The sequence below is a fragment of the Gadus macrocephalus genome, chromosome 1, assembly GCF_031168955.1.
Source record: "Gadus macrocephalus chromosome 1, ASM3116895v1".
Taxonomy (NCBI): Eukaryota; Metazoa; Chordata; class Actinopteri; order Gadiformes; family Gadidae; genus Gadus; species Gadus macrocephalus.
The window spans coordinates 23712808-23737522 of NC_082382.1; the positions used below are offsets into that span (position 1 = coordinate 23712808).

At 49.3% G+C, this 24715-nt stretch overlaps 3 protein-coding genes across 4 annotated transcripts in view; 2 read left to right on the forward strand and 1 right to left on the reverse strand.

Moving 5' to 3' along the window:
- The first annotated feature begins 79 nt into the window (after positions 1 to 79).
- On the forward strand, positions 80 to 12043 carry e2f1 (E2F transcription factor 1). Of its 2 annotated transcripts, XM_060053308.1 has the most exons (7): positions 88 to 1468; positions 3208 to 3307; positions 6272 to 6491; positions 7045 to 7197; positions 8348 to 8462; positions 8923 to 9205; positions 9377 to 12043. In XM_060053308.1, exons 1-7 carry the CDS (start codon positions 1217 to 1219, stop codon positions 9616 to 9618), a joined length of 1365 nt encoding a protein of 454 aa, XP_059909291.1. In that variant the 5' UTR covers positions 88 to 1216; the 3' UTR covers positions 9619 to 12043. The 2 variants fall into 2 exon arrangements, with proteins under 2 accessions (XP_059909284.1, XP_059909291.1); XM_060053301.1 differs by lacking the exon at positions 9377 to 12043 and having other exon boundaries at positions 80 to 1468; positions 8348 to 9161.
- Positions 12044 to 12594: 551 nt separating this feature from the next.
- LOC132458869 (protein-glutamine gamma-glutamyltransferase 2-like) lies at positions 12595 to 24486 on the forward strand. The gene is given in 11 exon segments (XM_060053237.1): positions 12595 to 12705; positions 15091 to 15294; positions 15473 to 15709; positions 16385 to 16503; positions 20134 to 20262; positions 21399 to 21576; positions 22128 to 22266; positions 22868 to 22971; positions 23424 to 23467; positions 23469 to 23664; positions 24379 to 24486. Coding segments are annotated over 11 exon segments (1449 nt in total). The 5' UTR covers positions 12595 to 12659; the 3' UTR covers positions 24432 to 24486.
- A 132-nt stretch (positions 24487 to 24618) lies between these two features.
- The window catches only part of ctnnbl1 (catenin, beta like 1), a 9719-nt gene continuing 9622 nt past the window's right edge, over positions 24619 to 24715 (reverse strand). Inside the window, exon 11 of the mRNA XM_060060276.1 lies at positions 24619 to 24631. Within this exon, the coding sequence (XP_059916259.1) occupies positions 24619 to 24631 (13 nt within the window). The remainder of the gene's footprint in view (positions 24632 to 24715) is intronic.

The following is a 24715-nucleotide window of genomic DNA, read 5'->3' on the forward strand; positions in this document are numbered from 1 at the left end:
GACAGGCGGCTGGCTCCGCCTCCAGCCGGGCTCCGCTGTCGACCAATGGGGAGCCCGCCATTCTTACACGTAACACTTTCGCGGCAAAATGGATTTCGCGCGAAAACTCCCGAGCCCTTGTTTAGATCAGCTGGACCCCCAATAACAATAACACCCTACCGGAGGTTCGTTTTATCGCCGTGTTTTGACGTGTGACGGCCGGGTCGAGTGGAGAACCCACCGGGGTCCGAATTACGGACGGTACTTCTTTAATTCGTGCAGGTTTAGCAGAGTATCGGAGAGTTGTCCGGCGGCTTCCTGGGAGGGGACGGTGGAACGCGGACCGAGTTAGCATGCTAACCTGGCCTCCGTTGTCTAATGAAGGTTTAACCCGGCCGTGGTGCGGCTCCCGTCCTCCTGTCTTACTCCCCCGGAGGGATTCCCTCCACGCGGTAGTTCTGAGGACATCGGATCGTGTTTGGAACGGCGATATTGTAAGGCCTATTTCTGAAAGTTTTGACGGGATCCCTTCAAACGGACGTGGAGCTCGGTCACACCCAGGGGTAGAGCCCATCAGACGGATGCACCTCGATGTGATCTAACCCTCCACTGCCTTCCTGGTGGTGTTTGTTGCTGGTTAGCCTAGCCTAGCTATCGAGCTAGCGTGCTGGGAGAGTCCTGGGCAGGCCTCGCCGCGTTTCAGGAGGGACCCAGAGAGAGAGAGAGAGAGAGAGAGAGAGAGAGATGAAGACGAGAGCTGAGTTAGCCTCGCGTCCCTGCTAACATGCTACCGTCCTGCTGAGCCGCGGGGTGAGCTAGTGGTGTGTCTGACGCGGGCTCGGGGCTGAGCGCTGGGTCTGTAGCCCTAAAGTTGTTGTGATATGTGGGGGATTTGCCAGTGCAGTTTGTGCATAGTGAGTGGATTTTATTGGTTTTAGCTCTGCACTTGTGGAAGTTGTGTCAGTGTGCTGTTTTTTGATATTCACTGAGCTTCTGAATGTGGCATTTTTAGCCTGGTTCTGTAAGATAGAACATCTTTTTTTGGACAATGTGAATCATACGCGTGGTGGACTGCGGCCACGCTGCAATACGGTGTTCAAGTCGACCCCCCCTGTCCGATGAACACGTGACCTTAAACCACGTGTTGATCCACGACGGCTTTGCGTTTTGACCACCCCTCGACCCCGACGTGTCCCCGTAATCTGGCCCCAGAAGGGGTTCTTCGCGGTACACTGCGATGTCAGAAACTCTGATCACGGGTCACACGTCGGAGGATCTTTTGGCCGATTTTGAGACGCTACTGAACTCGGGAAGCATCGACCTCCACGGAGACCACCAGATTGTCATCATCTCAAGCCCCGGTAATGTGGGTCTCCACCCGTCCGCGGCCCCCACCAGCACCGGGGAGATTCTGCTGTTTGCCACCCCACAGGGGCCTGCCGACGTGGGCGTGCAGGACAAGAGACGGCCGACGCTCGGAAGACCTCCGGTAATGGTTGTCTGGGTACAGTGTGGTTATAGGGGCAGGGTGACAGATTACGTGAGAGATGTCATGGTGGATCTTAATGTGTATAACTTCCTGTTTAAACAGAAAGTGGCACAGAGGGGCAGGATGCAGGTGTACCCAGGGGTTGACACTAAGGTTTCAAAAGCACTTGCCCATCGGGCAAGTGCAGGTCAGGTTCAACTTGCCTGAATGTGATGTTCACTTGCCCTAATTTTTGCCAGGCACCCGGCCTGGTTTTTGGGTGCTCAGAAAACTCCTCCTAGCTCAGACTGAAGCTGAATGTTAGCTTCCACACATGTTGTTTAAAAAATAACAAACTTCTCCTTGTTTGCTTATTTATCCAGCGGTCACATCGTGCCATGAAGTGATTTCAGTCCACCGTTGCAACCTATTAAAGCTATTGCCAAGTTATATGTAGACCTGCATGAATTTATGCAAATGTACATAACTAAATGTCAGAGGTAGTAGCAAAGATGTATTTTTTCTAACTTTCGCGTTTCTTGTAGCTCTAACTGAGTAATCACAATCGTGTTTCTAGTAGTGTTGTCCGTCACAATAGTTGATTTTCTAACTTCGACACTATACCAGGAAAAATATCGGGATTCTATACCATTTTCCATATCAGGGGGAAAGTTTTTTTTTCAGGAAAGAACATACCACAACTGCAAGGGCGATAATGTCATCTTTGTGCCAAAAGAAAGATTGTTGTGCAAGTGAAATATTCATGGAGATGGGGATAATACTTGGTTAAAGTGAATGAAGACATGGAACACAGCATAAGTGGAAGTTAACATTTCCACCTGATATAATTATCAGTTGGTCGTTATCAGTTGGGAGCGCTGTCTTACTATGAGACCCAAATAAAGTTCGATATCTTACAATTTTGTTGTAAGATACGTTTTCTGATTGAAGGCAATTTACCTATTTCCTAAGATACCTTCTCTTATTCATTGATTGAAAACACCATGTTTAGTTGCAAAATTTGGAACCACCATCTGTTTATGGTGGTTTTATTCGATCAGAATCAACTTTGTCTACAAAAATCCCAAAGGTAAAACTTATATAAACATCCACCCAAAATCCACTTCCGTTAAAGGGGTCCTCACAGGTGGCCGTGTCCACCTAGATGCGTGACGGATAGATCAGTCTACCAGCCTACCTAGTGGACTGCAGCAAACGTTGCTCATCTATCCGTCACACATCTAGGTGGACACGCCCACCTGTGATGTGACAATGCTGCACAATTTGAAAACGGCTTGTAATGGCTAATCACACTCACACCTGGTGGTATGTTAGGTCCCCTTTAATGTCGAGGCCTGGTACCCTTAGCATACTCTAACTCCCACCGCCTGCTGTGGTACTGTTCTTTTCTTTAGGTTTCTCTTGTGGGTTAGCTTCTTTCACTTTCATGGCAGGTCATCACCTTTTGCTTTGAATTCAACTCTGTGTGATCTTTGGTTCCTTAGTTTTGATTTAGTTATTGCGGAGGTCATGTTGCTCAATAGGGGTGCTTGGACTTTCAGGGATCCCATGATGGCGTGTTGCAGTGGTCCGCTGTTTCGTAAGATAATCTTTGTTTTCCTTCCATCCCTCATGTCTTTATTCTGTCTCTCTCCTATCCTGTTCCTGCTCTTGTGTTGTGAGTCTCTCCTGTCTCTCTGTCTCCTTCCTTCGCTCGGTCTTTCTTTGTCTGTCTCCCTCCGTCTCTCCCTCCCTCCCAGGTGAAGAGGAAGCTTGATCTGGACAGCGACCACCAGTATGTCAGCACTACGCGGACCTCGCTTGGCAAAGCTCCGCCCTCAACGCCGGCCCCTCCCAGAGGTATGCCCCCAGAGACCCACACCTCCAACCGCACCGGCGCACACCTCCACGCACCCACCCACCTTCATGCACGGATGCATGGATGCATCCTAGGGACGCAAAATGAATTTCAGTTCCCTACTGAAAAATAAAGTAGTATCGTATGAAGGTGCTATAACTGTTACAATTATTAGGTTCTTTGGAAAATGTTTGAAGCTTTCTGGCACGCAAGCACACATACAGACACACACATGCATGCACGTACGCACGCACATGCACACATACAGGGCAGGCAAAATATATTATCTTCACTGGCCTACATTTCCAAATCAATTTCCCTGTGCGAGTAAGGCCTATTTAAGATCGCAACTGAAATGGCATACGACAGCAGGACAAAATATACACATTTGGACCCAAGGTCCATTTAGTGGAACAGTGGAACAAACTCGCAGTGCAATAGGCTGCTCAGTCACATTCGTAATGATAATAAAATAAATAAATAGGCTACCTGCGTAGGCCTACAATAATAATAAATTAAAAATAGGCCTAAAGATTAGCCAAAAGTGAGACGGCGCCGTCACATTCGTTTTCAAAGCACAACAGGAGAACAAATAAAATGACCTGGATATAATGCAATACAAAAAAAATAAGTTTAAATTGTGCTCGGGTCTAGCCTACTTGGGAGCAGTAATGGATTGGAACATGCGCAATATAAGCCATAGGCTGCTACAGTCCATATAGTTTATTCAGACGCACCAACAGAATGCCCTCAAGCACCTTTTCGTTCAATGATGATCTTAACGGGGAGAGAATAAATTTCAAACTTGAAAATGCCTGTTCCACACTGACTTGCGTGACAGGGAGAGCGATGACCCTCAAAGCGAGCTTGGACAAGTCTGGGTTGGATACAGCGTGCGTAGCCCAGTACTGAAACAGATCTTCAGTACGCCTTAGGCAGGCTTTTTTTGGAGTACGTGTCCAAGAGTGACACGATGGAGACGTGGGGGCGGTTGTGTTGCGCTGGTGTCTCTTTTTCCATCAAAAGGTGCTTGATTTCGTCATCGGATGATGTCTGAGGCTGAGTAGGGGAGGCTGTTGTGCACGTGGCTGTGTCGCTGCATTGCGTGGTTCTAGGTTCTGTATTGCCTCCCATGTACGGTGCAGGTGTATTTTCGACTTCTCGGTTTGAGATTCGGTCAAAAATAATCTATATCTCGGGTCGAGGAATCAAGCAGCTACGAATGCGTCATTGTCAAATAGTGTGCTCTGGCGTGCTTTGAGGCACTGGGCTACCTTCCTCGCAAAAGGACTTGCTACTTTTTCTGTGTCCGGTGAACATTTGAGCAATACGCCGTAGAACTCCGCGGTCAGCTGATCAGATTGGAGACATTTTGTGGCGATTTTCGCGGGTTTCAGTGCATTTACTGTGTTGGAAACGTATTCCCATTCAGAGTCACTTAGTTGTAGCACGGGGGGTAGTTGGGGCCATGTCTTCACAAAAGGTCTTCAGCTTGAGCAGCCGCTCGAGCATATCATGAGTGGAGTGCCAGCGAGTTGCCCAATCCACAATTGCCCTCTTGTGACCCATTCTCTTGAGAACACGCACCACGTTCTGCGTGCGTAATCGTTTTGCTACATGTCTTGCCTTTGCTACGGTATTGGACGCTTGTATTAATGCATCATCGACGGCCAACTGTAAAGTATGCAGCGCACATCTTACACTACGCAACGCATGACCGGGCCGCACAGAGTCGAGTTGAAGCGTTAGCTCCTCCTGGTTCCCCAAATCCTCCTTGGCCTTTTCCACATCCTCCCCGGTCTGCTCCGTCTCCTCGCCGGTTGCATCTTCGTTGCTCTCTCCCCTCTCTTGGAGGTCTGACATTAAGGTCACGGCTTTGAGGATATTCGCCCCGTTATCGGAAGTGACTGAGTACACCTGTTGCTAGCTAATGTTATATTGACGCAAGACGTCCATCACCACAGTTGAGATGTACGCGGGCGTGTGCGCCGTTCTGTCAAATCTCTCACTGCCAGGGTTCGCAACACAACCCCCTTTTCCGTCGGAGCACTGCTCGTTAATACCCAGCACAGAGCGGTCTCCACATGTTGCAGAATCTATTTTAAGCATCGGAAGCCTCCCACTTAGTTCATTCGCAAGCTTTTCCCTTTCTCCCCGAGCAATCCCTGACACCCTGTCGCGCATGAATTGATTGTAACACTTTTTCCCAATAATTTCTGCCCCTCAGCCCTCGACTTGACCGGTAGATTTGTTGGACGCTGCATTAAATGAGAAATGTTTTCTCATCGGGTTCTCCTGGTTCCGTCCCATCTAAACCACACGTAGAAGCCAAAAATAAATTACAGTATTCAATCCGTAACAAACAATCGACATAGCCAGCTAACTATTAACTGTAGTCCTAGTGTTGGCTAGTTAGCTAACGTCAGCTGTTAACGTTAGCTATATAGTGCAAATATCTGTAACCTTGTAGTGAGTTGCTAACGAGTTGCTAAGCTAAAGTTATTATGGTGGACTCGGTTATTTAATTAGTAAGCTCACGTTACCTTTGTCGAAGATAGCTAAGTGCAACTGTTGCTTTCAAATCGCCTCTCGCCAGGGTGGTGGTGGGAATTTGTGACAACTGAGCTTCGCGGGCGTCGAAGTGAACGCGGCAACCGGAAATATATCTATATATTTTTTTTTCATGAAATAGGCTTTGCTTTTGTGAAATTGTATAGGCTATATAGAGAACGGGAAAAAAACCCCGTTATTAACCGGTTTTGGGGATTTCAGAATAACGTTTCTGTTCCGGAACAGTTGAAGACCATTTGGTTTTCGTTTCTGTTTCGGTTCCTCGTAAAATTCTGTTCGTTTTCGGTTTTCGTTTTGGTTCCTTGAACCGGTTCGGAGCCACACATGCACGCACTCCTCCTGCAAAACAGCAGTGTCTGCTGGCCTGGTGGTGCCAAACTCTCTCACCCTCCCAGTCCCTCGCTCGGTGGTGGAGAAGTCGCGCTACGACACGTCCCTGAACCTGACCACCAAGCGCTTCCTGGACCTGCTGGCCCAGTCCCAGGACGGCGTGGTGGACCTCAACTGGGCCTCGCAGGTGCTGGACGTCCAGAAGAGACGCATCTACGACATCACCAACGTGCTGGAGGGCATCCACCTCATCTCCAAGAAGTCCAAGAACAACATCCAGTGGCTGTAAGTGGGACCCCCCCCCCCCCCCCCCAACAACCCTTCCTAGTTTCACGCTCGAGTTTTAGCGTGCCCTCACCTCCGACTAAAGTAAGTCTAGAGTCTTGGCGCAAAGTAAAAGATTGAAAGAAGTGTAACTACTTTGTTCAGCCTAAACATGGACTGAATTGGGGATGATTGACAGCCGGTCTAGCTAATCAAACGGTCTGAGCTGCAGGCCCCCCCGGCTCCCCTCCTTTCCACTCACCCCCTCTTCTACTCCCGCCCCCTCTGCTCCCTCCCTCTCTCTCTGCTCCCTCCCTCCCTCTCTCTCTGCTCCCTCCCCTTCTCTCCTCCTCACTCCCTCCCTCTCTCCTCACTCCCTCCCTCTCTCTCTGCTCCCTCCCCTTCTCTCCTCCTCACTCCCTCCCTCTCTCCTCACTCCCTCCCTCTCTCTCTGCTCCCTCCCCTTCTCTCCTCCTCACTCCCTCCCTCTCTCCTCACTCCCTCCCTCTCTCCTCCCTCCCTCTCTGCTCTCTCCTCCTCCCGATCCTTCACACTCTCCCCCCCCCCCCCTCAGTGGTAACCGTATCGACGGGGCGTCGGTGGCCCGTCAGAAGGAACTCCAGAGGGAGGTGCGCCACCTGGTGGAGGCGGAGGAGGAGCTGGACCAGTTGGTCTCCAGGAGCAACCTGCAGCTGAAGCTCCTGACGGAGGAGCCGCTCAACCAGAGATATCCTTTATCACCTCGTTAGTCTCCCCTTTATCACCTCGTTACGGTCTCCCCTTTATCCCCTCGTTACGGTCTCCCCTTTATCACCTCGTTACGGTCTCCCCTTTATCACCTCGTTACGGTCTCCCCTTTATCACCTCGTTACGGTCTCCCCTTTATCACCTCGTTACGGTCTCCCCTTTATCACCTCGTTACGGTCTCCCCTTTATCACCTCGTTACGGTCTCCCCTTTATCACCTCGTTACGGTCTCCCCTTTATCACCTCGTTACGGTCTCCCCTTTATCACCTCGTTACGGTCTCCCCTTTATCACCTCGTTACGGTCTCCCCTTTATCACCTCGTTACGGTCTCCCCTTTATCACCTCGTTACGGCCTCCCCTTTATCACCTCGTTACGGTCTCCCCTTTATCACCTCGTTACGGTCTCCCCTTTATCACCTCGTTACGGTCTCCCCTTTATCACCTCGTTACGGTCCCCTTTATCACCTCGTTACGGTCTCCCCTTTATCACCTCGTTACGGTCTCCCCTTTATCACCTCGTTACGGTCTCCCCTTTATCACCTCGTTACGGCCTCCCCTTTATCACCTCGTTACGGTCTCCCCTTTATCACCTCGTTACGGTCTCCCCTTTATCACCTCGTTACGGTCTCCCCTTTATCACCTCGTTACGGTCTCCCCTTTATCACCTCGTTACGGTCTCCCCTTTATCACCTCGTTACGGTCTCCCCTTTATCACCTCGTTACGGTCTCTCCTCAACCAGAGATATCCTTTATCTCCTCATTATGGTCTCCCCTCTATCACCTCGTTACAGTCTCTCCTCAACAAGAGATATCCTTTATCTCCTCATTATGGTGTCTCCTATCAAGAAGAGATGTTCTTTATCGGCTCGTTGCGGTCTCTCCTTGACAGGTGATATCCTTTATCACCTCGTTACGGTCTCCCCTTTGTTTTGACAGATGATATATTTTATCACCTCGTTCCGGTCTATCCTCTCAACAAAAGATATCCTTTATCACCTCGTTATTGTGTCTCCGCACGACAAGAGATATCGTTCTTCCCTGTGGTCATCTTGTATAAACCAGTCCCGTTCCAGTCGTCCTCCAGGGCCAACCCAGTGCAGCAGAAGGCTCCTTATCCGGGTTTCTCTCACGCTGGGCTACGTCCGCTGTCAGGACCTGCGGCGGTCCTTCGACAGCCCGGACCAGCTGGTCATGGTGGTCCGGGCGCCGCCGGAGACCCAGATGCAGGTCTCGGAGCCCAGCGAGGTACCGGTAGTGCCCCTGGGGCTGCGAGGGTGGCCGTGTTGGCTCTGTGTCTGGTTCACTGCACGCGACCCCGCGTTGGGCCGACGTCACTCTGTTAAATCCTGCAGTCGGGTTTCAATTCAGGACCTCAATCGGAGTCCTGGAAAAAAAACACAGCATCGTGTGTGTGTGTGTGTGTGTGTGTGTGTGTGTGTGTGTGTGTGTGTGTGTGTGTGTGTGTGTGTGTGTGTGTGTGTGTGTGTGTGTGTGTGTGTGTGTGTGTGTGTGTGTGTGTGTGTGTGTGTGTGTCAGTCAACAACACTGAATCAAACCAGTTCCTCTGTCATCAGTTCTCTTCCTCGACCGCCTCAACCATTCCTCATGAATGTTCCTACTGGCCAGGGGCCAACCGGGCCCAACATGTTGGGTTGCCTTCCTCCAGACCACTTCAACGAGCTGCCCACTAACTTCTGTCTCCCAGGGTTACCAGGTGTCCCTGAAGAGCTCTCTGGGGCCCATCGACGTGTTCCTGTGTCCGGACAGCAGCTCCGGCCCCTGCAGCCCCGCGGGAGGAAGTAGTCCTGTCAAGGCGGAGGCGGACCCCGCCCTGGGCCCGCCCCCCATGCTGCCCGTCGTCCAATCGCCCCAGAGGAGCCTCGCGTCCGCCCAGGAAGTGAGGTCATCGTCGCCGGACTCGATGTCGTCCACCGTGACGGCCGCGTCGCAGCAGGACTCCGCCTCCGTCGTGTTGCCGGGGGGAACGGGTAAAGATGCTTGCTGATCACGGTCGTCAAGGCGATTCTGAAGGATTTTTGAAAATGTTTATGTTTTGTCCTGTACTTCTGCTCCGACGTTCAAATTACATCTTGGAATACAAATTATTGTTTTGAAATGAAAACCAAAGTCTCACATTGTCACTTCCTGTCTCTTGACAGAGCCCTTCCTGGCGGGCGACCCGTTCTCCGGTCTGGGCGACATGTCCGACTTCAACTTCTCCCCGCTGTCGTCGCCCCACTTCCTGGAGGGCGACAACCTCGCGCTGCCATTGGACGGCTTCATCAACCTGTCCCCGCCCCACAGTCACGACTACCACTTCGGATTGGAGGACCACGAGGGCATCAGCGAGCTGTTCAACTGCAGCTTTGGGGACCTCACGCAGGACCTGGGGGACAGTTGAGACTGGGAGGGGGATGTCGAAGATTCTGTGATCTCTGGAAGATTCTGTGTTCTCTGGAAGATTCCGGGTTCTCTGGAAGATTCCGGGTTCTCTGGAAGATTCCGGGTTCTCTGGAAGATTCCGGGTTCTCTGGAAGATTCCATGTTCTCTGGAAGATTCCATGTTCTCTGGAAGATTCCCTGTATTCAGAAAGATTCCGGGTTCTCGGGAAGATTCTGCGTTCTCTAGAGGATTCCGGGTTCTCTGGAAGTGTGAACGATTCCCCGGAAGTGTAAAGGGAAGACTGGAAAGTAACCACCCCCCCCCCCCCCCCACACACACACACACACACACAACGTCCAAATAGTACAGTAACGTGCTAGCACTTTTCCAGCATCTTTAGCTAGTTTTAGCTACTTAATTTATTACCGAAGTGAATTCCAACTGCGTTGTACCGAGCGTGGTTAAGCCGTGTGTGTGTGTGTGTGTGTACGTACGTGTGTGTGTGTGTACACGTGTGTATTGGTGAGGTTCATGGCTTTGGTGATGAAATGATTTCCTGGACATGGTTGCCTCATGAGAGGACAGGAGAGCCCTTCTTGCGCCGAGTTTGTCAAGCGCTTCAACCAGGTCCTGAAGTCCTACCTAATCTCCACCCAAACCCCTCTTCTATGAACTATTCAGAAGAGGCTGGGGTCGGGGTTTGGGCTGAGACCCGCGTGATGGGAGACGAGAGATGATCTGTGCTGGATCCTCAACCAGGATGTTCTGAACGACAATGGGGCGGGGCCTAGTCTCAGGTACAGGATGTGGGAGGAGCCGGGAGGGATGGTTGCCAGGCTGAGACGATGTCTCCGACCGTGATGGACCTGATCAGCGCCATGGCGGAAGAAGAGAAGAACTCTTCTTGTTCAGCCCTGCAGGCTGTGGTTTTAGAGTTCTCAGCCCCTGAGGATTCTGGGTAATGTAGTTCACATCCTCTTGGTGGGTCTGCCACAGGCACTGGTCCATATATGCACTTCTAATCATAAGCTCAGTGTTGAAGCCTTAAGTCTCTCTTTTCACCAACCGCCGTGTGTGTGTGTGTGTGTGTGTGTCCATTTTGTAGAAACAAATAGTTATATTGAAATATCAGCAATAAATGAGACGGAAAGGTGTGGTTCATGTAATAATGTGTGTTAAGTGGTGAGGGGTTTGAAATGACGTGCTTACGATAATGGTGATTTCCCTCCGTAGTGTAATTATGTTTGTGAGGTTGGCCCAGTTGGAGGTATTTAATGTATGCGTGGACACATTTTTGGACTAATGTATTGTAATGTTGACGGAGGTGCAAAACGGAAAAGGAGCTAAACTAGATAATAACCGTACTAGTTGTAGACTGGCAATATGCAAATATTGATCATGAAGACGTGGGTGTGCAAAGTCCTGTTAATTTGATTTGTAGTTGAGCCTTTCTCCTCTTCTCTCAGCTTGCTTTTGTACTTGTCATTTTGATGTATATTTTCTTTATTATACTTTATTTAAAATATATATATTTTGTGCTAGGCCGGTGTCCATATGCAACCTCTTTTTAAAATGAGATTTTTTTTTCTTTTACTAAAAGGAAAAGTAATGCCCATTAACGAATTGAAGCCTTTAACTCTGCTGTTAACGTTTGAAATGATGACTTCGGGAACATTTGAAACCGGATTCAAACTGTCATCGTTTTTACGTCATCATTTCACAACGCACAGCTATTTCGGATGAATCATCGTCGGTTCAAAGGGTTTGCACTAATTATACATGTAATTTGATGGGTGCATACTCTACAATCTGGAACAACCCCTCTTTTAAAACCCAATGCAAATATTACTTACGTCGTTAAGTATTTCATATGCACCTCCTTCTGTAACCCTCATCTAACAGACGTGGAGCCGTCTTTCTGGACGGCTCAGTGGGATTTTCAATGGCAGCTCATGTCATTATTCTCTTGCCTTTCTAGATTTAGTTTCTTTGCCATTGTATCACAGCAGGTGCACCACATCGGAGTTCATGTCGTACCCGCAGGGCAAACCCAGTGCCTTTTTAATAGAGATGAGTTTTATTACGGTGCCAGGCTGGTTTTATGGGGGTGACATAATCAGGTGTTTATTTAGCGTCAGTAGTTTTCCCTGTTGCTCGATTTCCTGCGTTTAATCAGGCGTTTCCCGCGAGAACGTGCGTTCTTGTGCGGTTGCACGTTTCACCTGTTTGAGTTTGTCTTCGGGTTAATTGATTCTTTGTCAGTTTCTTTTCATTTTATATTCTCTCATTTTGGTGACATATAGCCTACTGGGAATTAACAAATGATTTATAATTGAAAAGTAAATGCAGATTGTGAGTCAGTGTGTGTGTGTGTGTGTGTGTGTGTTTGTGCGCGTGTGTGTGCTTTTTCAATGAATTAAAATAAAAACTATTTTCTTTCTGAGCCATGCTTTACCGACCTCTTTATAGTTCAGTGCGTTATTTCAGTAGTACAAAAGTCTACCGCTAGGGGGCGACAGCAGTGATATTAATATCATGGGTGATGCGAACAATCAAACTTCGTTGTTAAAGCTCACTCAACAGAAGTCTTTTTTTCTTGTTTTCACCCAGAGTTTCATAACAATGTTACAATTCTGGATGTAGTTATTTGTTTTATATGTAAATATGTATGTCCTGTCCTTTTTTACTAATTTAATATTGGTATGTAAACACATATATATTTCTTAATAGATTTAATATATACGTTTTAGTGAACTAATATCCTTGTATCCTATCCTGAACCGAATGAAGCCTAGAGTTTGTATGACAGACGGATATATAGAGAGAGAGGGGGAGGGGCGAGGGACATAGGGGGGGAGGGAGGGAGGGAGGGAGGGAGGGAGGGAGGGAGGGAGGGAGGGAGGGAGGGAGGGAGGGAGGGAGGGAGGGAGGGAGGGAGATAGGGAGGGAGAGAGGGAGATAGGGAGGGAGGGAGATAGAGAGCGAGAGAGAGAGACTATATCAGTGACGGGCGTAGGTCTGCATGTCACTTAAACTGATAAGGGACTAGTGAGACGACGATGTGCTACCGGGCTGTGCATCCCTGTGCATGGCGGAGCTACAATGGTGAGCGCGCACACACACGCGCACACACACACACACACACACACGTTAAGAATGTTCTCTAGTATAATTTGGGGTCTTTTATCAACAGTTGTACGTCCGGCAGCTCCCAGCCCTCTCCCCTGTTCCGAGTGTATTGCGGAGTACTGATCACTTCCCCGTCATAAGGAAGATGGTTTTAATTGGTCGTTAATGGCCTGCAGTGGGCCAAACTACAGAAAGTAATACTGCACTGCTGTCGTCTCACTATTTGTAGTGAGACGAGAAATCTCGAAACATGACCACTATGTTGTCTCCGGCTGTCATCTCCACACAAATATGCATCGAGTGTATTGCAGATTTACGATCACCTCCCTGTCCTGAAACGTGGTTTCAATTGGTCTTGAATGGCCTGCAGTGAGCCAAACGACAGCAGTGAGACGAGAGATCTCTAAACATGACAACTATGTTGTCTCCGGCTGCCCTCTCGCCACAAAGGGAGGAATGCTGTGTGTGAGGGCAGCGCTATGTGAAGCCAATGTTTCCTAACCTGTGGGGGACTCGTGGCTCATGAATACATGGTTGGGGCAGTTGATCGGGTTAAACTGGTGGTCCCCAGAAACATCAAGAGGTCAGGGTGACGACAAGGTTGGGAACAACGGATGTACCGAACCACATAAAGGATGGTTCACAATATTCAGTCAACTTTTTGGGGTTTGAGGTTTGAGCAAACTTTAAAGAACATTGAAGGTATTTAGTTTTTTTCAATTGCTTGACCACTATAGACACTTGCTTAGATCAAAGTAACACAACTTAAAGTTTTTGTTGCTATAACTTAAACACATGTAACTATCCCTTAAACAAAAGCGCTGCTTTGCACTTTAGTTGCAATTGTGCAACACACTTGCTCCTTTCTACAACACACTTGCTCCTGCACACTACACACTCTTTCATACATAAGGTGCTTAGTTAAAAAATGAAATCTCAGCGTTCCATTGGGAAAACACGTCTATTCAAAATGCAAAACACATTGGGGAAATTTAAAATACTTAAATGCACACCTGAAAACACTTCCTCACAATACTGACCACCAATCAGCCAGCTACAAAATAGCCAAAGGGCAATTGTGCACGCCCCAGGGCAGCGCAGGGGAAATATATCATGTGTGGCTCCATAAGCCTTCGAGGGTAACTGCCTCTGCTGCAGGTAATGGAACAGGCCTGCGGAGACATTGAGGTAAGGTCAATCCATGGATGGATTTGGCACACAAGACGAGGATCCATGAGCCAACCCACGCACAATTGCCATGATTTTCAGAGTATATATATTATTTTTTTGCTTAAACTGAATTTACTGTAAAGTACCGTACTGCAATGTACAGTATTGAGCATTCGATTTTTTGGTTGGAAACCGTGCCTTCTGTGGAAGTGAATAAAAACAGTGAATATGGAAGACTTCTATGTTTAGATTAAGTAGACTAGTGTGTTGCTGCTGATCTGAAAGTGTAATCATATGATACAAGTGTGTATCATTTTGTCATCAGTGACAATTTGACATGGGTTTGTTAGGTATTCATAGCAGAGTTTCAATTTGACATCGATGTGAATGGTATATTTCTCAGTGTTGTGTTGAGGTTTGACACGATGAGCCAAGTTTTGCCAAACGTTTTCACGCAACGGGTAAAAACTAATCAATATAGGACTAGAGACACAAAAACTCAAAGAGCTGCATGACCAAGTTTCTACCTGTCTCCCCCCTCCTCCCCCTCCTCCTCCTCCTCCTCCTTCTTCTCTTCTCTTCTCTCTTCCTGCTCTGTTCTCCTCCTTTCCTGCTCTTCTCTTCCCTTTTCTCTCCTCTCCTCTCCCCCCTCCCCCCCTCTCCTCTCCTCCTCTCCTCTCCCCTCCTCTCCTCCTCTCCTCTCCCCCCCTCTCCTCTCCTCTCCTCTCCCCCCTCTCCTCTTCCTTCCTCTCCTCTCCCCTCATCTCCCCCCTCTCCTCTCCCCCTCTCCTCTCCCTTCCTCTCCCACCTCTCCTCTCCTCCTCTCCTCTCCCCTCCTCTCTCCTCCCCTCCTCTCCCCCTCTCCCTCTCCCCCTCTCCTCTCCCCCCTCTCCTCTCCTCCTCTCCCCTGCCCTCCTCTCCCCCCCCTCTCCTCTCCTCCTCTCCTCTCCCCCCTCTCCTCTCCCCCCTCTCCTCTCCCTCTCCTCTCCCCCTCTCCTCTCCCTTCCTCTCCCCTCCTCTCCTCTCCTTCTCCCTCTCCTCTCCCCTCATCTCCCCCCCTCTCCTCTCCCCCTCTCCCTTCCTCTCCTCTCCTCCTCTCCTCTCCCCTCCTCTCTCCTCCCCACCTCTCCCCCCTCTCCCTCTCCCCTCCTCTCCTCTCCCCTCCCCTCCTCTCCCCCCTCCTCCCCCCAGAGGAGGAGCTCTGCGTTCTGCGCTTTGTGAACCTGGAGGCTCATGAGAACCAGAGGGCCCACCACACGCTGGGCCTGGGCTCCCAGGGCCTGGGCTCCCAGGACCTGGTGCTCCGGCGTGGGCAGCCCTTCAGGCTCATGCTGCTGTTCCAGGGCCGGGCGTGGAGCCCCCGCACCGAGGGCCTCGTCTTCCAGGTCCTCCTGGGTACGGCAGGAACCAGAGAGAGCGCGTGTATGTGTGTGTGTGTGTGTGTGTGTGTGTATTTGACTCTGCATCATCTATCAAGGTGTATCTGATAATGGTGGTGGTCTGTTAAATGACTGTTGATCTAAATTTCTGTCACCCCCACACACACACACACACACACACACAACCCATACAGGCGGTCTAGTGGAGACGGTCCCAGTTCAGTGGTCCAGGAGTTGGTCGCCCGGCCCCGGCTGGTCGGCCCACTGCTCCCCCGGGGACGTGCATCCCATGTCAGCCACCATCCAACTGTGCTCCCCTGCTTCGGCCTCCGTGGGCCTCTACAGGCTGGCGGTGCAGATCGAGAGCCCAGCGGGCGACCGGCACTACGTGGTGGGCAGCTTCGTCCTGCTCTGCAACCCCTGGAGCAAAGGTATGGGGTCGCTATGGTTACCGGGAACGTCCAATCACGTGGCTGCAAGTCCCTTATTTCACCGGCATCGACCAATCACAGCCGCTGACTCGCGTTACATGTTACATTGGCAGTTAGGCGCTACTCGAAAGTCACTTAGAAGCGGGGCTGAGAAAAATTGAAGCATTTGATCGATATTGTGGGAATTATTCAATATTAACGGTTGACGATTCTTCTTTAACGATAACATGAGTGACTTATGATGAGCAGGGGCTGATGTGTCCTGTGTGTGTGTGGCCGTGTGTGCGTCTCCGTGTGTGTGCTGTCTATGTGTGTGTGTGTGTGTGTGTATGTGTGATGTCTCCGCGTGTGTGTGTGTATGTGTGTTTGTGTGTCTGCTGTCTCCATGTGTGTGTGTGTGAATGTTTATGCGTGTGCTGTCTCTGTGTGTGTGTGTGTGTGTGTGTGTCTTTATGCTGTCTCCGTTTGTGTGTGTCTGACGTCTCCGTGTGTGTGTTGGTTTGTGTGTGTGTGTGTGTGTGTGTGTGTGTGTCTGCCGTCTCCGTGTGTGTGTGTGTGTGTGCGCGCGCGTGTCTGTGTGTGTGTGTGTGTGCGCGTGTGTCTGTGTCTGTCTGTGCGTGTGTGTGTGTGTGTCTGTGTGTGTGTGTGTGTGTGTGTGTGTGTGTCTCCCCCCAGAGGACTCTGTGTACATGCCCCTGGAGCCTCTCCTCCAGGAGTACGTCCAGAGCGACTGCGGTCTGGTCTACATGGGGACCCCCCACAACGTCAGCAGCCGGCCCTGGGCCTTCGGCCAGGTGGGGGCACCCGCCTGTGTGTGTTGTGTTTGCATTGTGTGTGTATGCATTGAGTGTGTTATATATTGTGTACTGTGTGTTGTACATCGTGTATTGTGTGTTGTCTATCATGTATGGTGTGTGTTTTGTTTGTATTGTGTATGGGTTGTGTTTGTGTTGTGGATGTGTTGTGTTTGTGTTGTGGATTGTGTGTCTTGTATATAAAGTGTGGTGCGTTGTATTTTGTGTATGTATTGTGTGTGTGTTGTACATCGTGTACAGTGTGTTGTATATTGTGTGTGGTGTGTGTGTGTGTTGTATATTGTGTGGGGTGTTTGTATTGTGGATGTATACTGTGTGTTGTATATCGTGTGTGTGTTGTGTTTGTATTGTGTATGCATTGTGTTTGTGTTGTTTATTGTGTGTCTTGTATATTATGCATGGTGTGCGGGTTGTTTATGTGTTGTGCTTGTCTTGTGTGTGTATACTGTGTGTTGTATATCATGTGTCTTCTTCTTCTCATGCCTTGACACACCTTGGGGGGGGTTATATTCTGATTTCTGCATCTGTCCCTCCCTTTGTTGATGATGCTGCCCAAGTAGGAAAAAGACTCCACTTCTTCCAGTTGTATTTCTTCGAGTGTCATTGGATTAGAGTCTTCTTCTCTTGTATGTGATGGAGATTGTGTGAAAAGTAGTGCCAAGTCGATTACTAGGAGACACGGGAATGGGGATAACAAGCAGTGAGTCAATTAGTAGTTGTTAGTGAGTTGTCCCTCATGACTCTACAAGTCATTCCCTCATAGCTGCTTTTAATCATGTTCACTAGTTTAGTGGGCACTCCATGATTTCTCAATAGTTTCCAGGCACGCTATCGAAAGCTTTTTTCGTAGCCAACAAAGTTGATACACAATGGGGAGTTCCACTCTAAGGTTTGTTCAATGATTATGCGAAGGGTGGCAATCTGGTCGACGCGTGACCGTTATATCCTAAATCCTGCTTGTTGGTCTCTTAGTTGTTGGTCCACTACGTCTTGCATTCTATCCAGTATTATTCTATTTAGCACCTTCCCTGTTACCGAGAGTAATAATAATAATAATAATAATACATTTCATTTAGAGGCGCCTTTCAAGACACCCAAGGTCACCTTACAGAGCATATAGTCATCATACATTTTTTAAAAAACAAGACATTGTGGAAAAAAAAAAAATAATAATAATAAAATAAACATAAGCAATAAGAAATAAAAAAAAAAAAAAAAAAAAAAAAAAAAAACAGTGATCAGAGTAGTGTGATCCCTCTATAGTTGGCCCAATCTCCAAGGTCATCTTTCTTGGGGATCTTGTTAATAAAGCCCTCTTTCCAGTCTGGTGGCAGTTTTTCTTCATCCCATACCTTTCTGAAGAGTGGATATAACATTTATATGGTAGTGTCCAAGACGGCCTTTAATGCTTCTGCTTGAATATTATCTGGCCCTGCTGCTTTGCCACTCTTCAGTTTCTGCACTGCTTTCCGAATCTCATCTCTGCTAGGTGTGTCACAGCTGATGGGGAGATGGTTTTCTGCTGGTTTGTTATCTGGAGGGTTTGCTGGTGGGGGCCTGTTAAGCATCTCTTCAAAGTATTCCGCCTATCGATTTAATATTTTAAATTTAACATTTATTTATCCAGCTGAGTCCCATTGAGACCTTTAGCCTCTTTTTCAAGGGAGCCCTGCCATATAGACATAAAGATATTGCACAAAAAACATGACGAAACATAGAAACAGAGCACCTGGACGTTACACAAAAATACGACAAGACATAGAACCAGAGCATGAAGACATTGCAATTTTTTTTTACGAAACACAAAAAACGGAGCACAGAAAAGATCGGTTCAACACTGGGAAGATAAAATTACAAAAAAACTGGTAAGTCGAAGCAAGACAGATAACCCACAAGAAAACACTGAAACACAATGAAGGGTGTGTTAGTGAAAGAAGTTACAGCCATCAGATCTACGGTGTCTGAGTATTTTTTTTAAATGGCTAAGAGGAATAGCAACAGATAACTTCACATCTTTTTGAAGGAGATTACAGTACCAGGGAGCCGCAAAATTAAAAGCTGTCTTATCTAGCTCAGTCAGTGTTCTTGGAGTGTCTAAGAGTATACAATTATTTCAATGCAAACTATAAGATGAGGGCATTTGGGACAAAAGATCAGATAAATATGAAGGCAATTTGCCAATAATACCGTTTATAGATGAAAATATGTCAATGGGTCTCTGCATAATGAGAGAGAGCTAAAACCAGTCGACTTATAGAGAGAGCAATGATGAGTGCGTGATTTGGCTGTTAAGATAAAGCATAGTGCACCATGGTAAACTGTATTGAGGACTTGTAGGGTTATTGAGGCAGCATTCATGTATAAGATGTTGGCCATAATCCAATACAGGAAGAAAGATGGCATTCTGCTTGTCGATGCTGTTCTAGTAGATCTCGCAGAGGTTCATATTTGTTGGAGAGTTTGACGCTATAGTCTTCTTGAATTTGTTCTTCCCTTAGCAGGTTCACGTCGTATTTATTTCTGTTTCCGGTGTGCGCTGTCCTGTCCTTCTTTAGCGGTCTTATGCAATATCTGCTCCTCTTCTCGCTCTCACATCCTGTCGTCTTCTCTTGAACTTCTTGTTAATGCAGATGTGATCTATTTGGTTTTACCGTAACATGATCCGGTGATACCCATGTTGCCGTATGTATGTTCTTGTGGGGAAATATACTGCCTCCAACGACCAGCCTCCAATGTTTGACGCACAGATATCTAGAAGCTTCTCTCCGTTGTTGTTCATTTCTCCCAGTCCGTGTCTTCCCATCACTTCTACACATACAATGTTGTTTTTTTACTCTCGTTGCGTTCAAGTCTACCACAAGGAACGTCATATCTTTCTCTGAGTAGTTGCCCAAGATGTTTTGTAGTCTGTCGTAGAACTCATATTTTGTTCCTTCCTCATGGTTAACGGTTGATGCGTAGCATTGGATTACATTCATGCTTATATTCTCTTTTGGTGTTCTGAAAGACGCTGTAAGGATTCTTGGTCCATGTGCCTCCCACCCTATCAGTGCTCTCTGTGCTGATAGCATGAGAGCAACGCCTTCAGTATGTGGGGCATTTTTCTCTTCATGGCCTCAAAATAGCGGCATTCCTTCGCTCATGAGCCACGTCTGACCAGCTTGTGTCCATCTTGCCTCACTAATCCCCAATAGCACCAGGTTGTCACTACTCATCTCTGGTGCTATTTGAGCTGCTTTTCCTGCTTGGTGCACAGTCCTTACATTCCAGCTTCCAATCGTATGTTCTTCCTGGTTGAAAGAAGGGTTGTCGGTCTTGAGGCTTCCAGGAGCACCCGGCTTACACCACAACGTCATAGGTCTTCGGGTGTTTGTGTTTTATATCGTGTACTGTGTGTTGTATATTGTGTACTCTGTGTTGAATATTGTGTACTGTGTGGTGTATATCGTGTATTGTGTGTTGTATATCGTGTATGGTGTGTGTGTTGTTTTTGTATTGCATATCGTGTTCTGTGCGTTGTATATCGTGTGTGGCGTGTTTGTATTGTGTATTGTGTTGTGGTTGCATTGTGTACTGTGTGTTGTATATCCCGTGTGTGTGTGTTCCCAGTACGAGCCCCTGGTGTTGGAGGCGTGTCTGAGCCTGCTCCAGGTGAGTCCTCAGCACCTGCGTAGCGAGCAGGTGGACTACGTGAGGCGCTCGGACCCCGTCTACCTGAGCAGGGTGGTCTGTGCCATGGTGAGGACCTCCTTACAGCCTCCATGCAATTACCTCGGGATCGATGATACCTGCTCCTTAACGACCGGTCTCTGTACTGTCTAACCCCTACCTGCTCCTTAACGACCGGTCTCTGTACTGTCTAACCCCTACCTGCTCCTTAATGAGCTGTCTCTGTACTGTCTAACCCCTACCTGCTCCTTAATGACCTGTATCTACTGTCTAACCCCTACCTGCTCCTTAATGACCTGTCTCTGTACTGTCTAACCCCTACCTGTTCTTAATGACCTGTCTCTGTACTGTCTAACCCCTACCTGCTCCTTAATGACCCGTCTCTGTACTGTCTAACCCCTACCTGCTCCTTAATGACCTGTCTCTGTACTGTCCAACCCCTACCTGCTCCTTAATGACCTGTCTCTGTACTGTCTAACCCCTACCTGCTCCTTAATGACCTGTCTCTGTACTGTCTAACTCCTACCTGCTCCTTAATGACCTGTCTCTGTACTGTCTAACTCCTACCTGCTCCTTAATGACCCGTCTCTGTACTGTCTAACCCCTACCTGCTCCTTAATGTCCTGTCTCTGTACTGTCTAACCCCTACCTGCTCCTTAATGACCTGTCTCTGTACTGTATAACCCCTACCTGCTCCTTAATGACCTGTCTCTGTACTGTCTAACCCCTACCTGCTCCTTAATGACCTGTCTCTGTGCTGTCTAACCCCTACCTGCTCCTTAATGACCTGTCTCTGTACTGTCTAACCCCTACCTGCTCCTTAATGACCCGTCTCTGTACTGTATAACCCCTACCTGCTCCTTAATGAAATGCATCGGAATTCACTGTAAGCATTTTATTTGGATAAGAGCAGCCACTAAATTACTAAATGGTGAATATATATTCGATTCTAAGGCATATTCACCAGAAAAGTGAAAACCATCAATGTTGTTCGATGAAAACGTTCTGAACCCGAGGCTCAGAGGAGGTCCGGGGGGCTGAACCCAGGAGGTCCCCCCCGTCAGCCAGAGGCCTGTGCTCCCGCCCCGACTACCCGCTCCCCCTGTCCGCGACGGGCCTTCCCCCTGACGTAGCGACGGGGGGGGCGGGGCCGGCGCAGCGCTGGGTCCCGCCCCCCCCCCTCACCTCTCGCTCCCCCCGGCCAGGTGAACTGTAACGACGACCGCGGCGTGCTCCAGGGGAAGTGGGACGGGCGGTACGGCGGGGGCGTGGCGCCCACCGAGTGGAACGGCAGCGCCGAAATCCTGACCCGCTGGGCCGGCTCCGACTTCAGGCCCGTCCGCTACGGCCAGTGCTGGGTGTTCGCCTGCGTCCTCTGCACAGGTGGGTGGAGCTGGTGGTGGGTGGAGCTGGTGGTGTAGGGGGTGGAGATGATGTAGTTGTGGATGGGACTGCTTGGTGGTGGTGGTGGTTAATGTGGGAGTCTGGGGTCTCACTTCCCCAGCCTAAAATTTTTTTTTTTGTGTGGTTCCGGTTTCCGACCGACCCTGTCAATTTATGTGCGACCCGAATTATTTTATGAGCTTTATAAAAATAAATAAAAATAATAATAATATTTTTTTTTTTGGATGCAAACTATAATTACGTTTTGGTACAGCACCTCTTCATTCTGTACAAGGATGAGCGAATTTTCTCGTTTTTAATTGAAAACAACCTACCAATCATTCGCTGCCGCTGGAAAAAATAAAATAAAAAAATAAAATAAATTCCCAACCTACCCATGACCTCAACTGACAACCAACAGGAACCACATGTTTTTTTTTTTTAGGCCTGACCAGGTTATCTCACCCCCAGTAACAGGGTTGTGGGTGATGGGGGTCCCGTCCCAGTTCCTCCACCCAGTAACAGCGTCTCTCCCCGTCCCCCCCCCTCAGTGATGCGGGTGCTGGGGGTCCCGTCCCGCGTGGTGACGGTCTTCAACGCGGCCCATGACACCAACGGGAACCTGGTGATCGAGGAGGTGTTCACCCGGCGGGGGGAGAAGTGCCCGCGGCGCTCCAGGGACAGCGTCTGGTGGGTTTGGCCGCGGTCGCCACGGTGACCGCGTGATGCCGTCGCCACGGTGACCGCGTGATGCCGTCGCCACGGTGGCGACGGCATCACGCGGTCACCGTGGCGATGGCATCGCACGGCCTGTCGTGGGTAGGACCTCCGGAGGTCCTCCCCACGAATGGTGGGTCAGACTGGTTTCAACCCAGTAAGGACTCTCCATTCTATATCGATCAATCCCGCCAAAGTGGCACTACCAAAATGTAAAGCACTACAAGGCACCGTAATAAGAAATGTTCTCTGTTTTGTCCTCATTTTGTCTACAATCCGCTTAAAACGTCAGCATGGAAAGTCCAGAGACATCCGTCTGAGGGAAGCCCCTGGCAGCGTTGTAGTCTCACGCTGATGCACACTGTCGGTCTGACGATGCCTTTTCAAACGCTCTGCCGCACCGTGCAACTCGAGTGGAAGTCGAAAAGACAGCTTCTGAATGTTATGTTATTTTTGATATGGGGATATTATTTAGATAATGTCGTCAACTGATATGGTGTGAGTGTTGGATTCAATTTCAGTATTACAATTTTTGTGTGTGTGTACCTGTGTGTGTGTGTGTGTGTGTGTGTAGGAACTTCCATGTGTGGGTGGAGTGCTGGATGGAGAGGCCAGACCTGGGCTCCAGGTTCGGGGGCTGGCAGGTGCTGGACCCCACCCCCCAGGAGAGGAGTGCAGGTAGGCCCCCCACTCAGACTCACACCCTATAGCTACACCCCCCGCCCGCCCCACAGTCCTCCGTACAGGGAGGGGGGCGAGGAGGGCGAGGTGCGCGGGGGGGGGGGGGGGGGGACACGATGCGTGTCTTACGGGGCACAATGGAGGCTCTGCGCTCTGATTGGTTGAGAATGGGGAGTCTGACCCCCCCCCCCCCCCAGTTGAGTGAGGGATTTGGAAAAGCCTGGTGTGCTCACTGCTGGGAGCATGACCTAGCAGGAGGAATCAACTGGACCCCCGCAGTGACCAGGGTGTCAGGGTGTCTCCCCCCCCCTCCCCCTCCCCCTCCCCTCAGTGAGCTCCTGCTGTGCTCCAGCAGCAGGTATATCAGAGCTGTCTCCGTGCCGTGTGACGGTGGAGGATGGAGGGTGTGGCTGGACAGACAGGGGGTGACGGTCTCCCCCCCCACCCAGGGGAGTTCTGCTGCGGGCCGGCCCCGGTCTGGGCGGTGCGGCGTGCGGCGGTGGGGGGTCCCCTACGACACGGCCTTCGTGTTCGCGGCGGTGGACGCCGACGTGGTGCGGGTGATCCTGGACCGGGACGGGGTCCTCGGGCGGTCGGTGGACCGGACCTCCGTGGGGCAGCTCGTCTGCACCAAGACCCCCGGGGCCGACCGGCCGGAGGACCTCACGCGCCTGTACAAGGGCCCCACCGGTGAGGCCAGGGGCCCGCAGCGTCAATGTGTGTGAGTGTGTGTGTGTGAGTGAATTCCAACTGATAACTGTGTGTGTGCGTGTGCGTGTGCGTGTGCGTGTGTGTATGAGTATGAGTGTGAGTGAATTCCACCTGATAATTGTGTGTGTGTGTGTGTGTTTGTGTGTGTTTTCTGTGTATGAGTATGAGTGTGAGTGAATTCAACCTGATGACTGTGTGTGTGTGTGTGTTTGTGTTTGTATGTGTGTGTGTGTGTGTGTTTCTGTGTATGAGTATGAGTGTGAGTGAATTCAACCTGATGACTGAGTGACTGAGTGACTGAGTGAGAATGTACTGTATACTTAACAGTATATTTATATTTCGTACTGTTCGTCTTGTGCTTTCTTTTTATATATATTAACGATAGGTTAGGTGTTGAGTGTTGACTTTGAGAGCAAAGGGTTAACCAAAGTCAAATTCCTTGTTAGTTACGCAAACCTGACCAACAAAGCTGAATCGGAATCGGAATGTTCCTTGATAACAGTGTGTGTGTGTGTGTGTGTGTGTGTGTGTGTGTGTGTGTGTGTGTGTGTGTGTGTGTGTGTAAACCTTTCAATTAGAATCCAGTCACTAACTAGAATCAAGCGGAACACTTTTTGTGCAAACATTTGATGTCATTTTTTCGTAATTTCTCTGCCTAATCATTTCTGGTTGTTTTTCATTATTCCATATTAGGGGCCAAGCGAAATCTCGATTCTACGGCTAAGTGGGCAGCTGAAACAGGTTAGCACGCTAAAGACATTAATACAAGTTCCCGAGACTTTGAGGTCACACTTTCACGCAAGACTGGTTTGAGATTAGATCTCTCTCTCTCTCTCTCTCTCGCTCTCTCTCTCTCTCTCGCTCTCTCTCTCTCTCTCTCTCTCTCTCTCCCCCCCCCCAAGGTCTCTCGCCAGCCTCAGCGTGTCGCTGGCGCTAGAGGAAGTCCCTGCGCTGGGCAGGAGCATCCGCCTGTGCGTCAGCCTGAGCAACCGCTGCGGTCGCCGTCGGTTACTGCGGTGGCACCTCCACG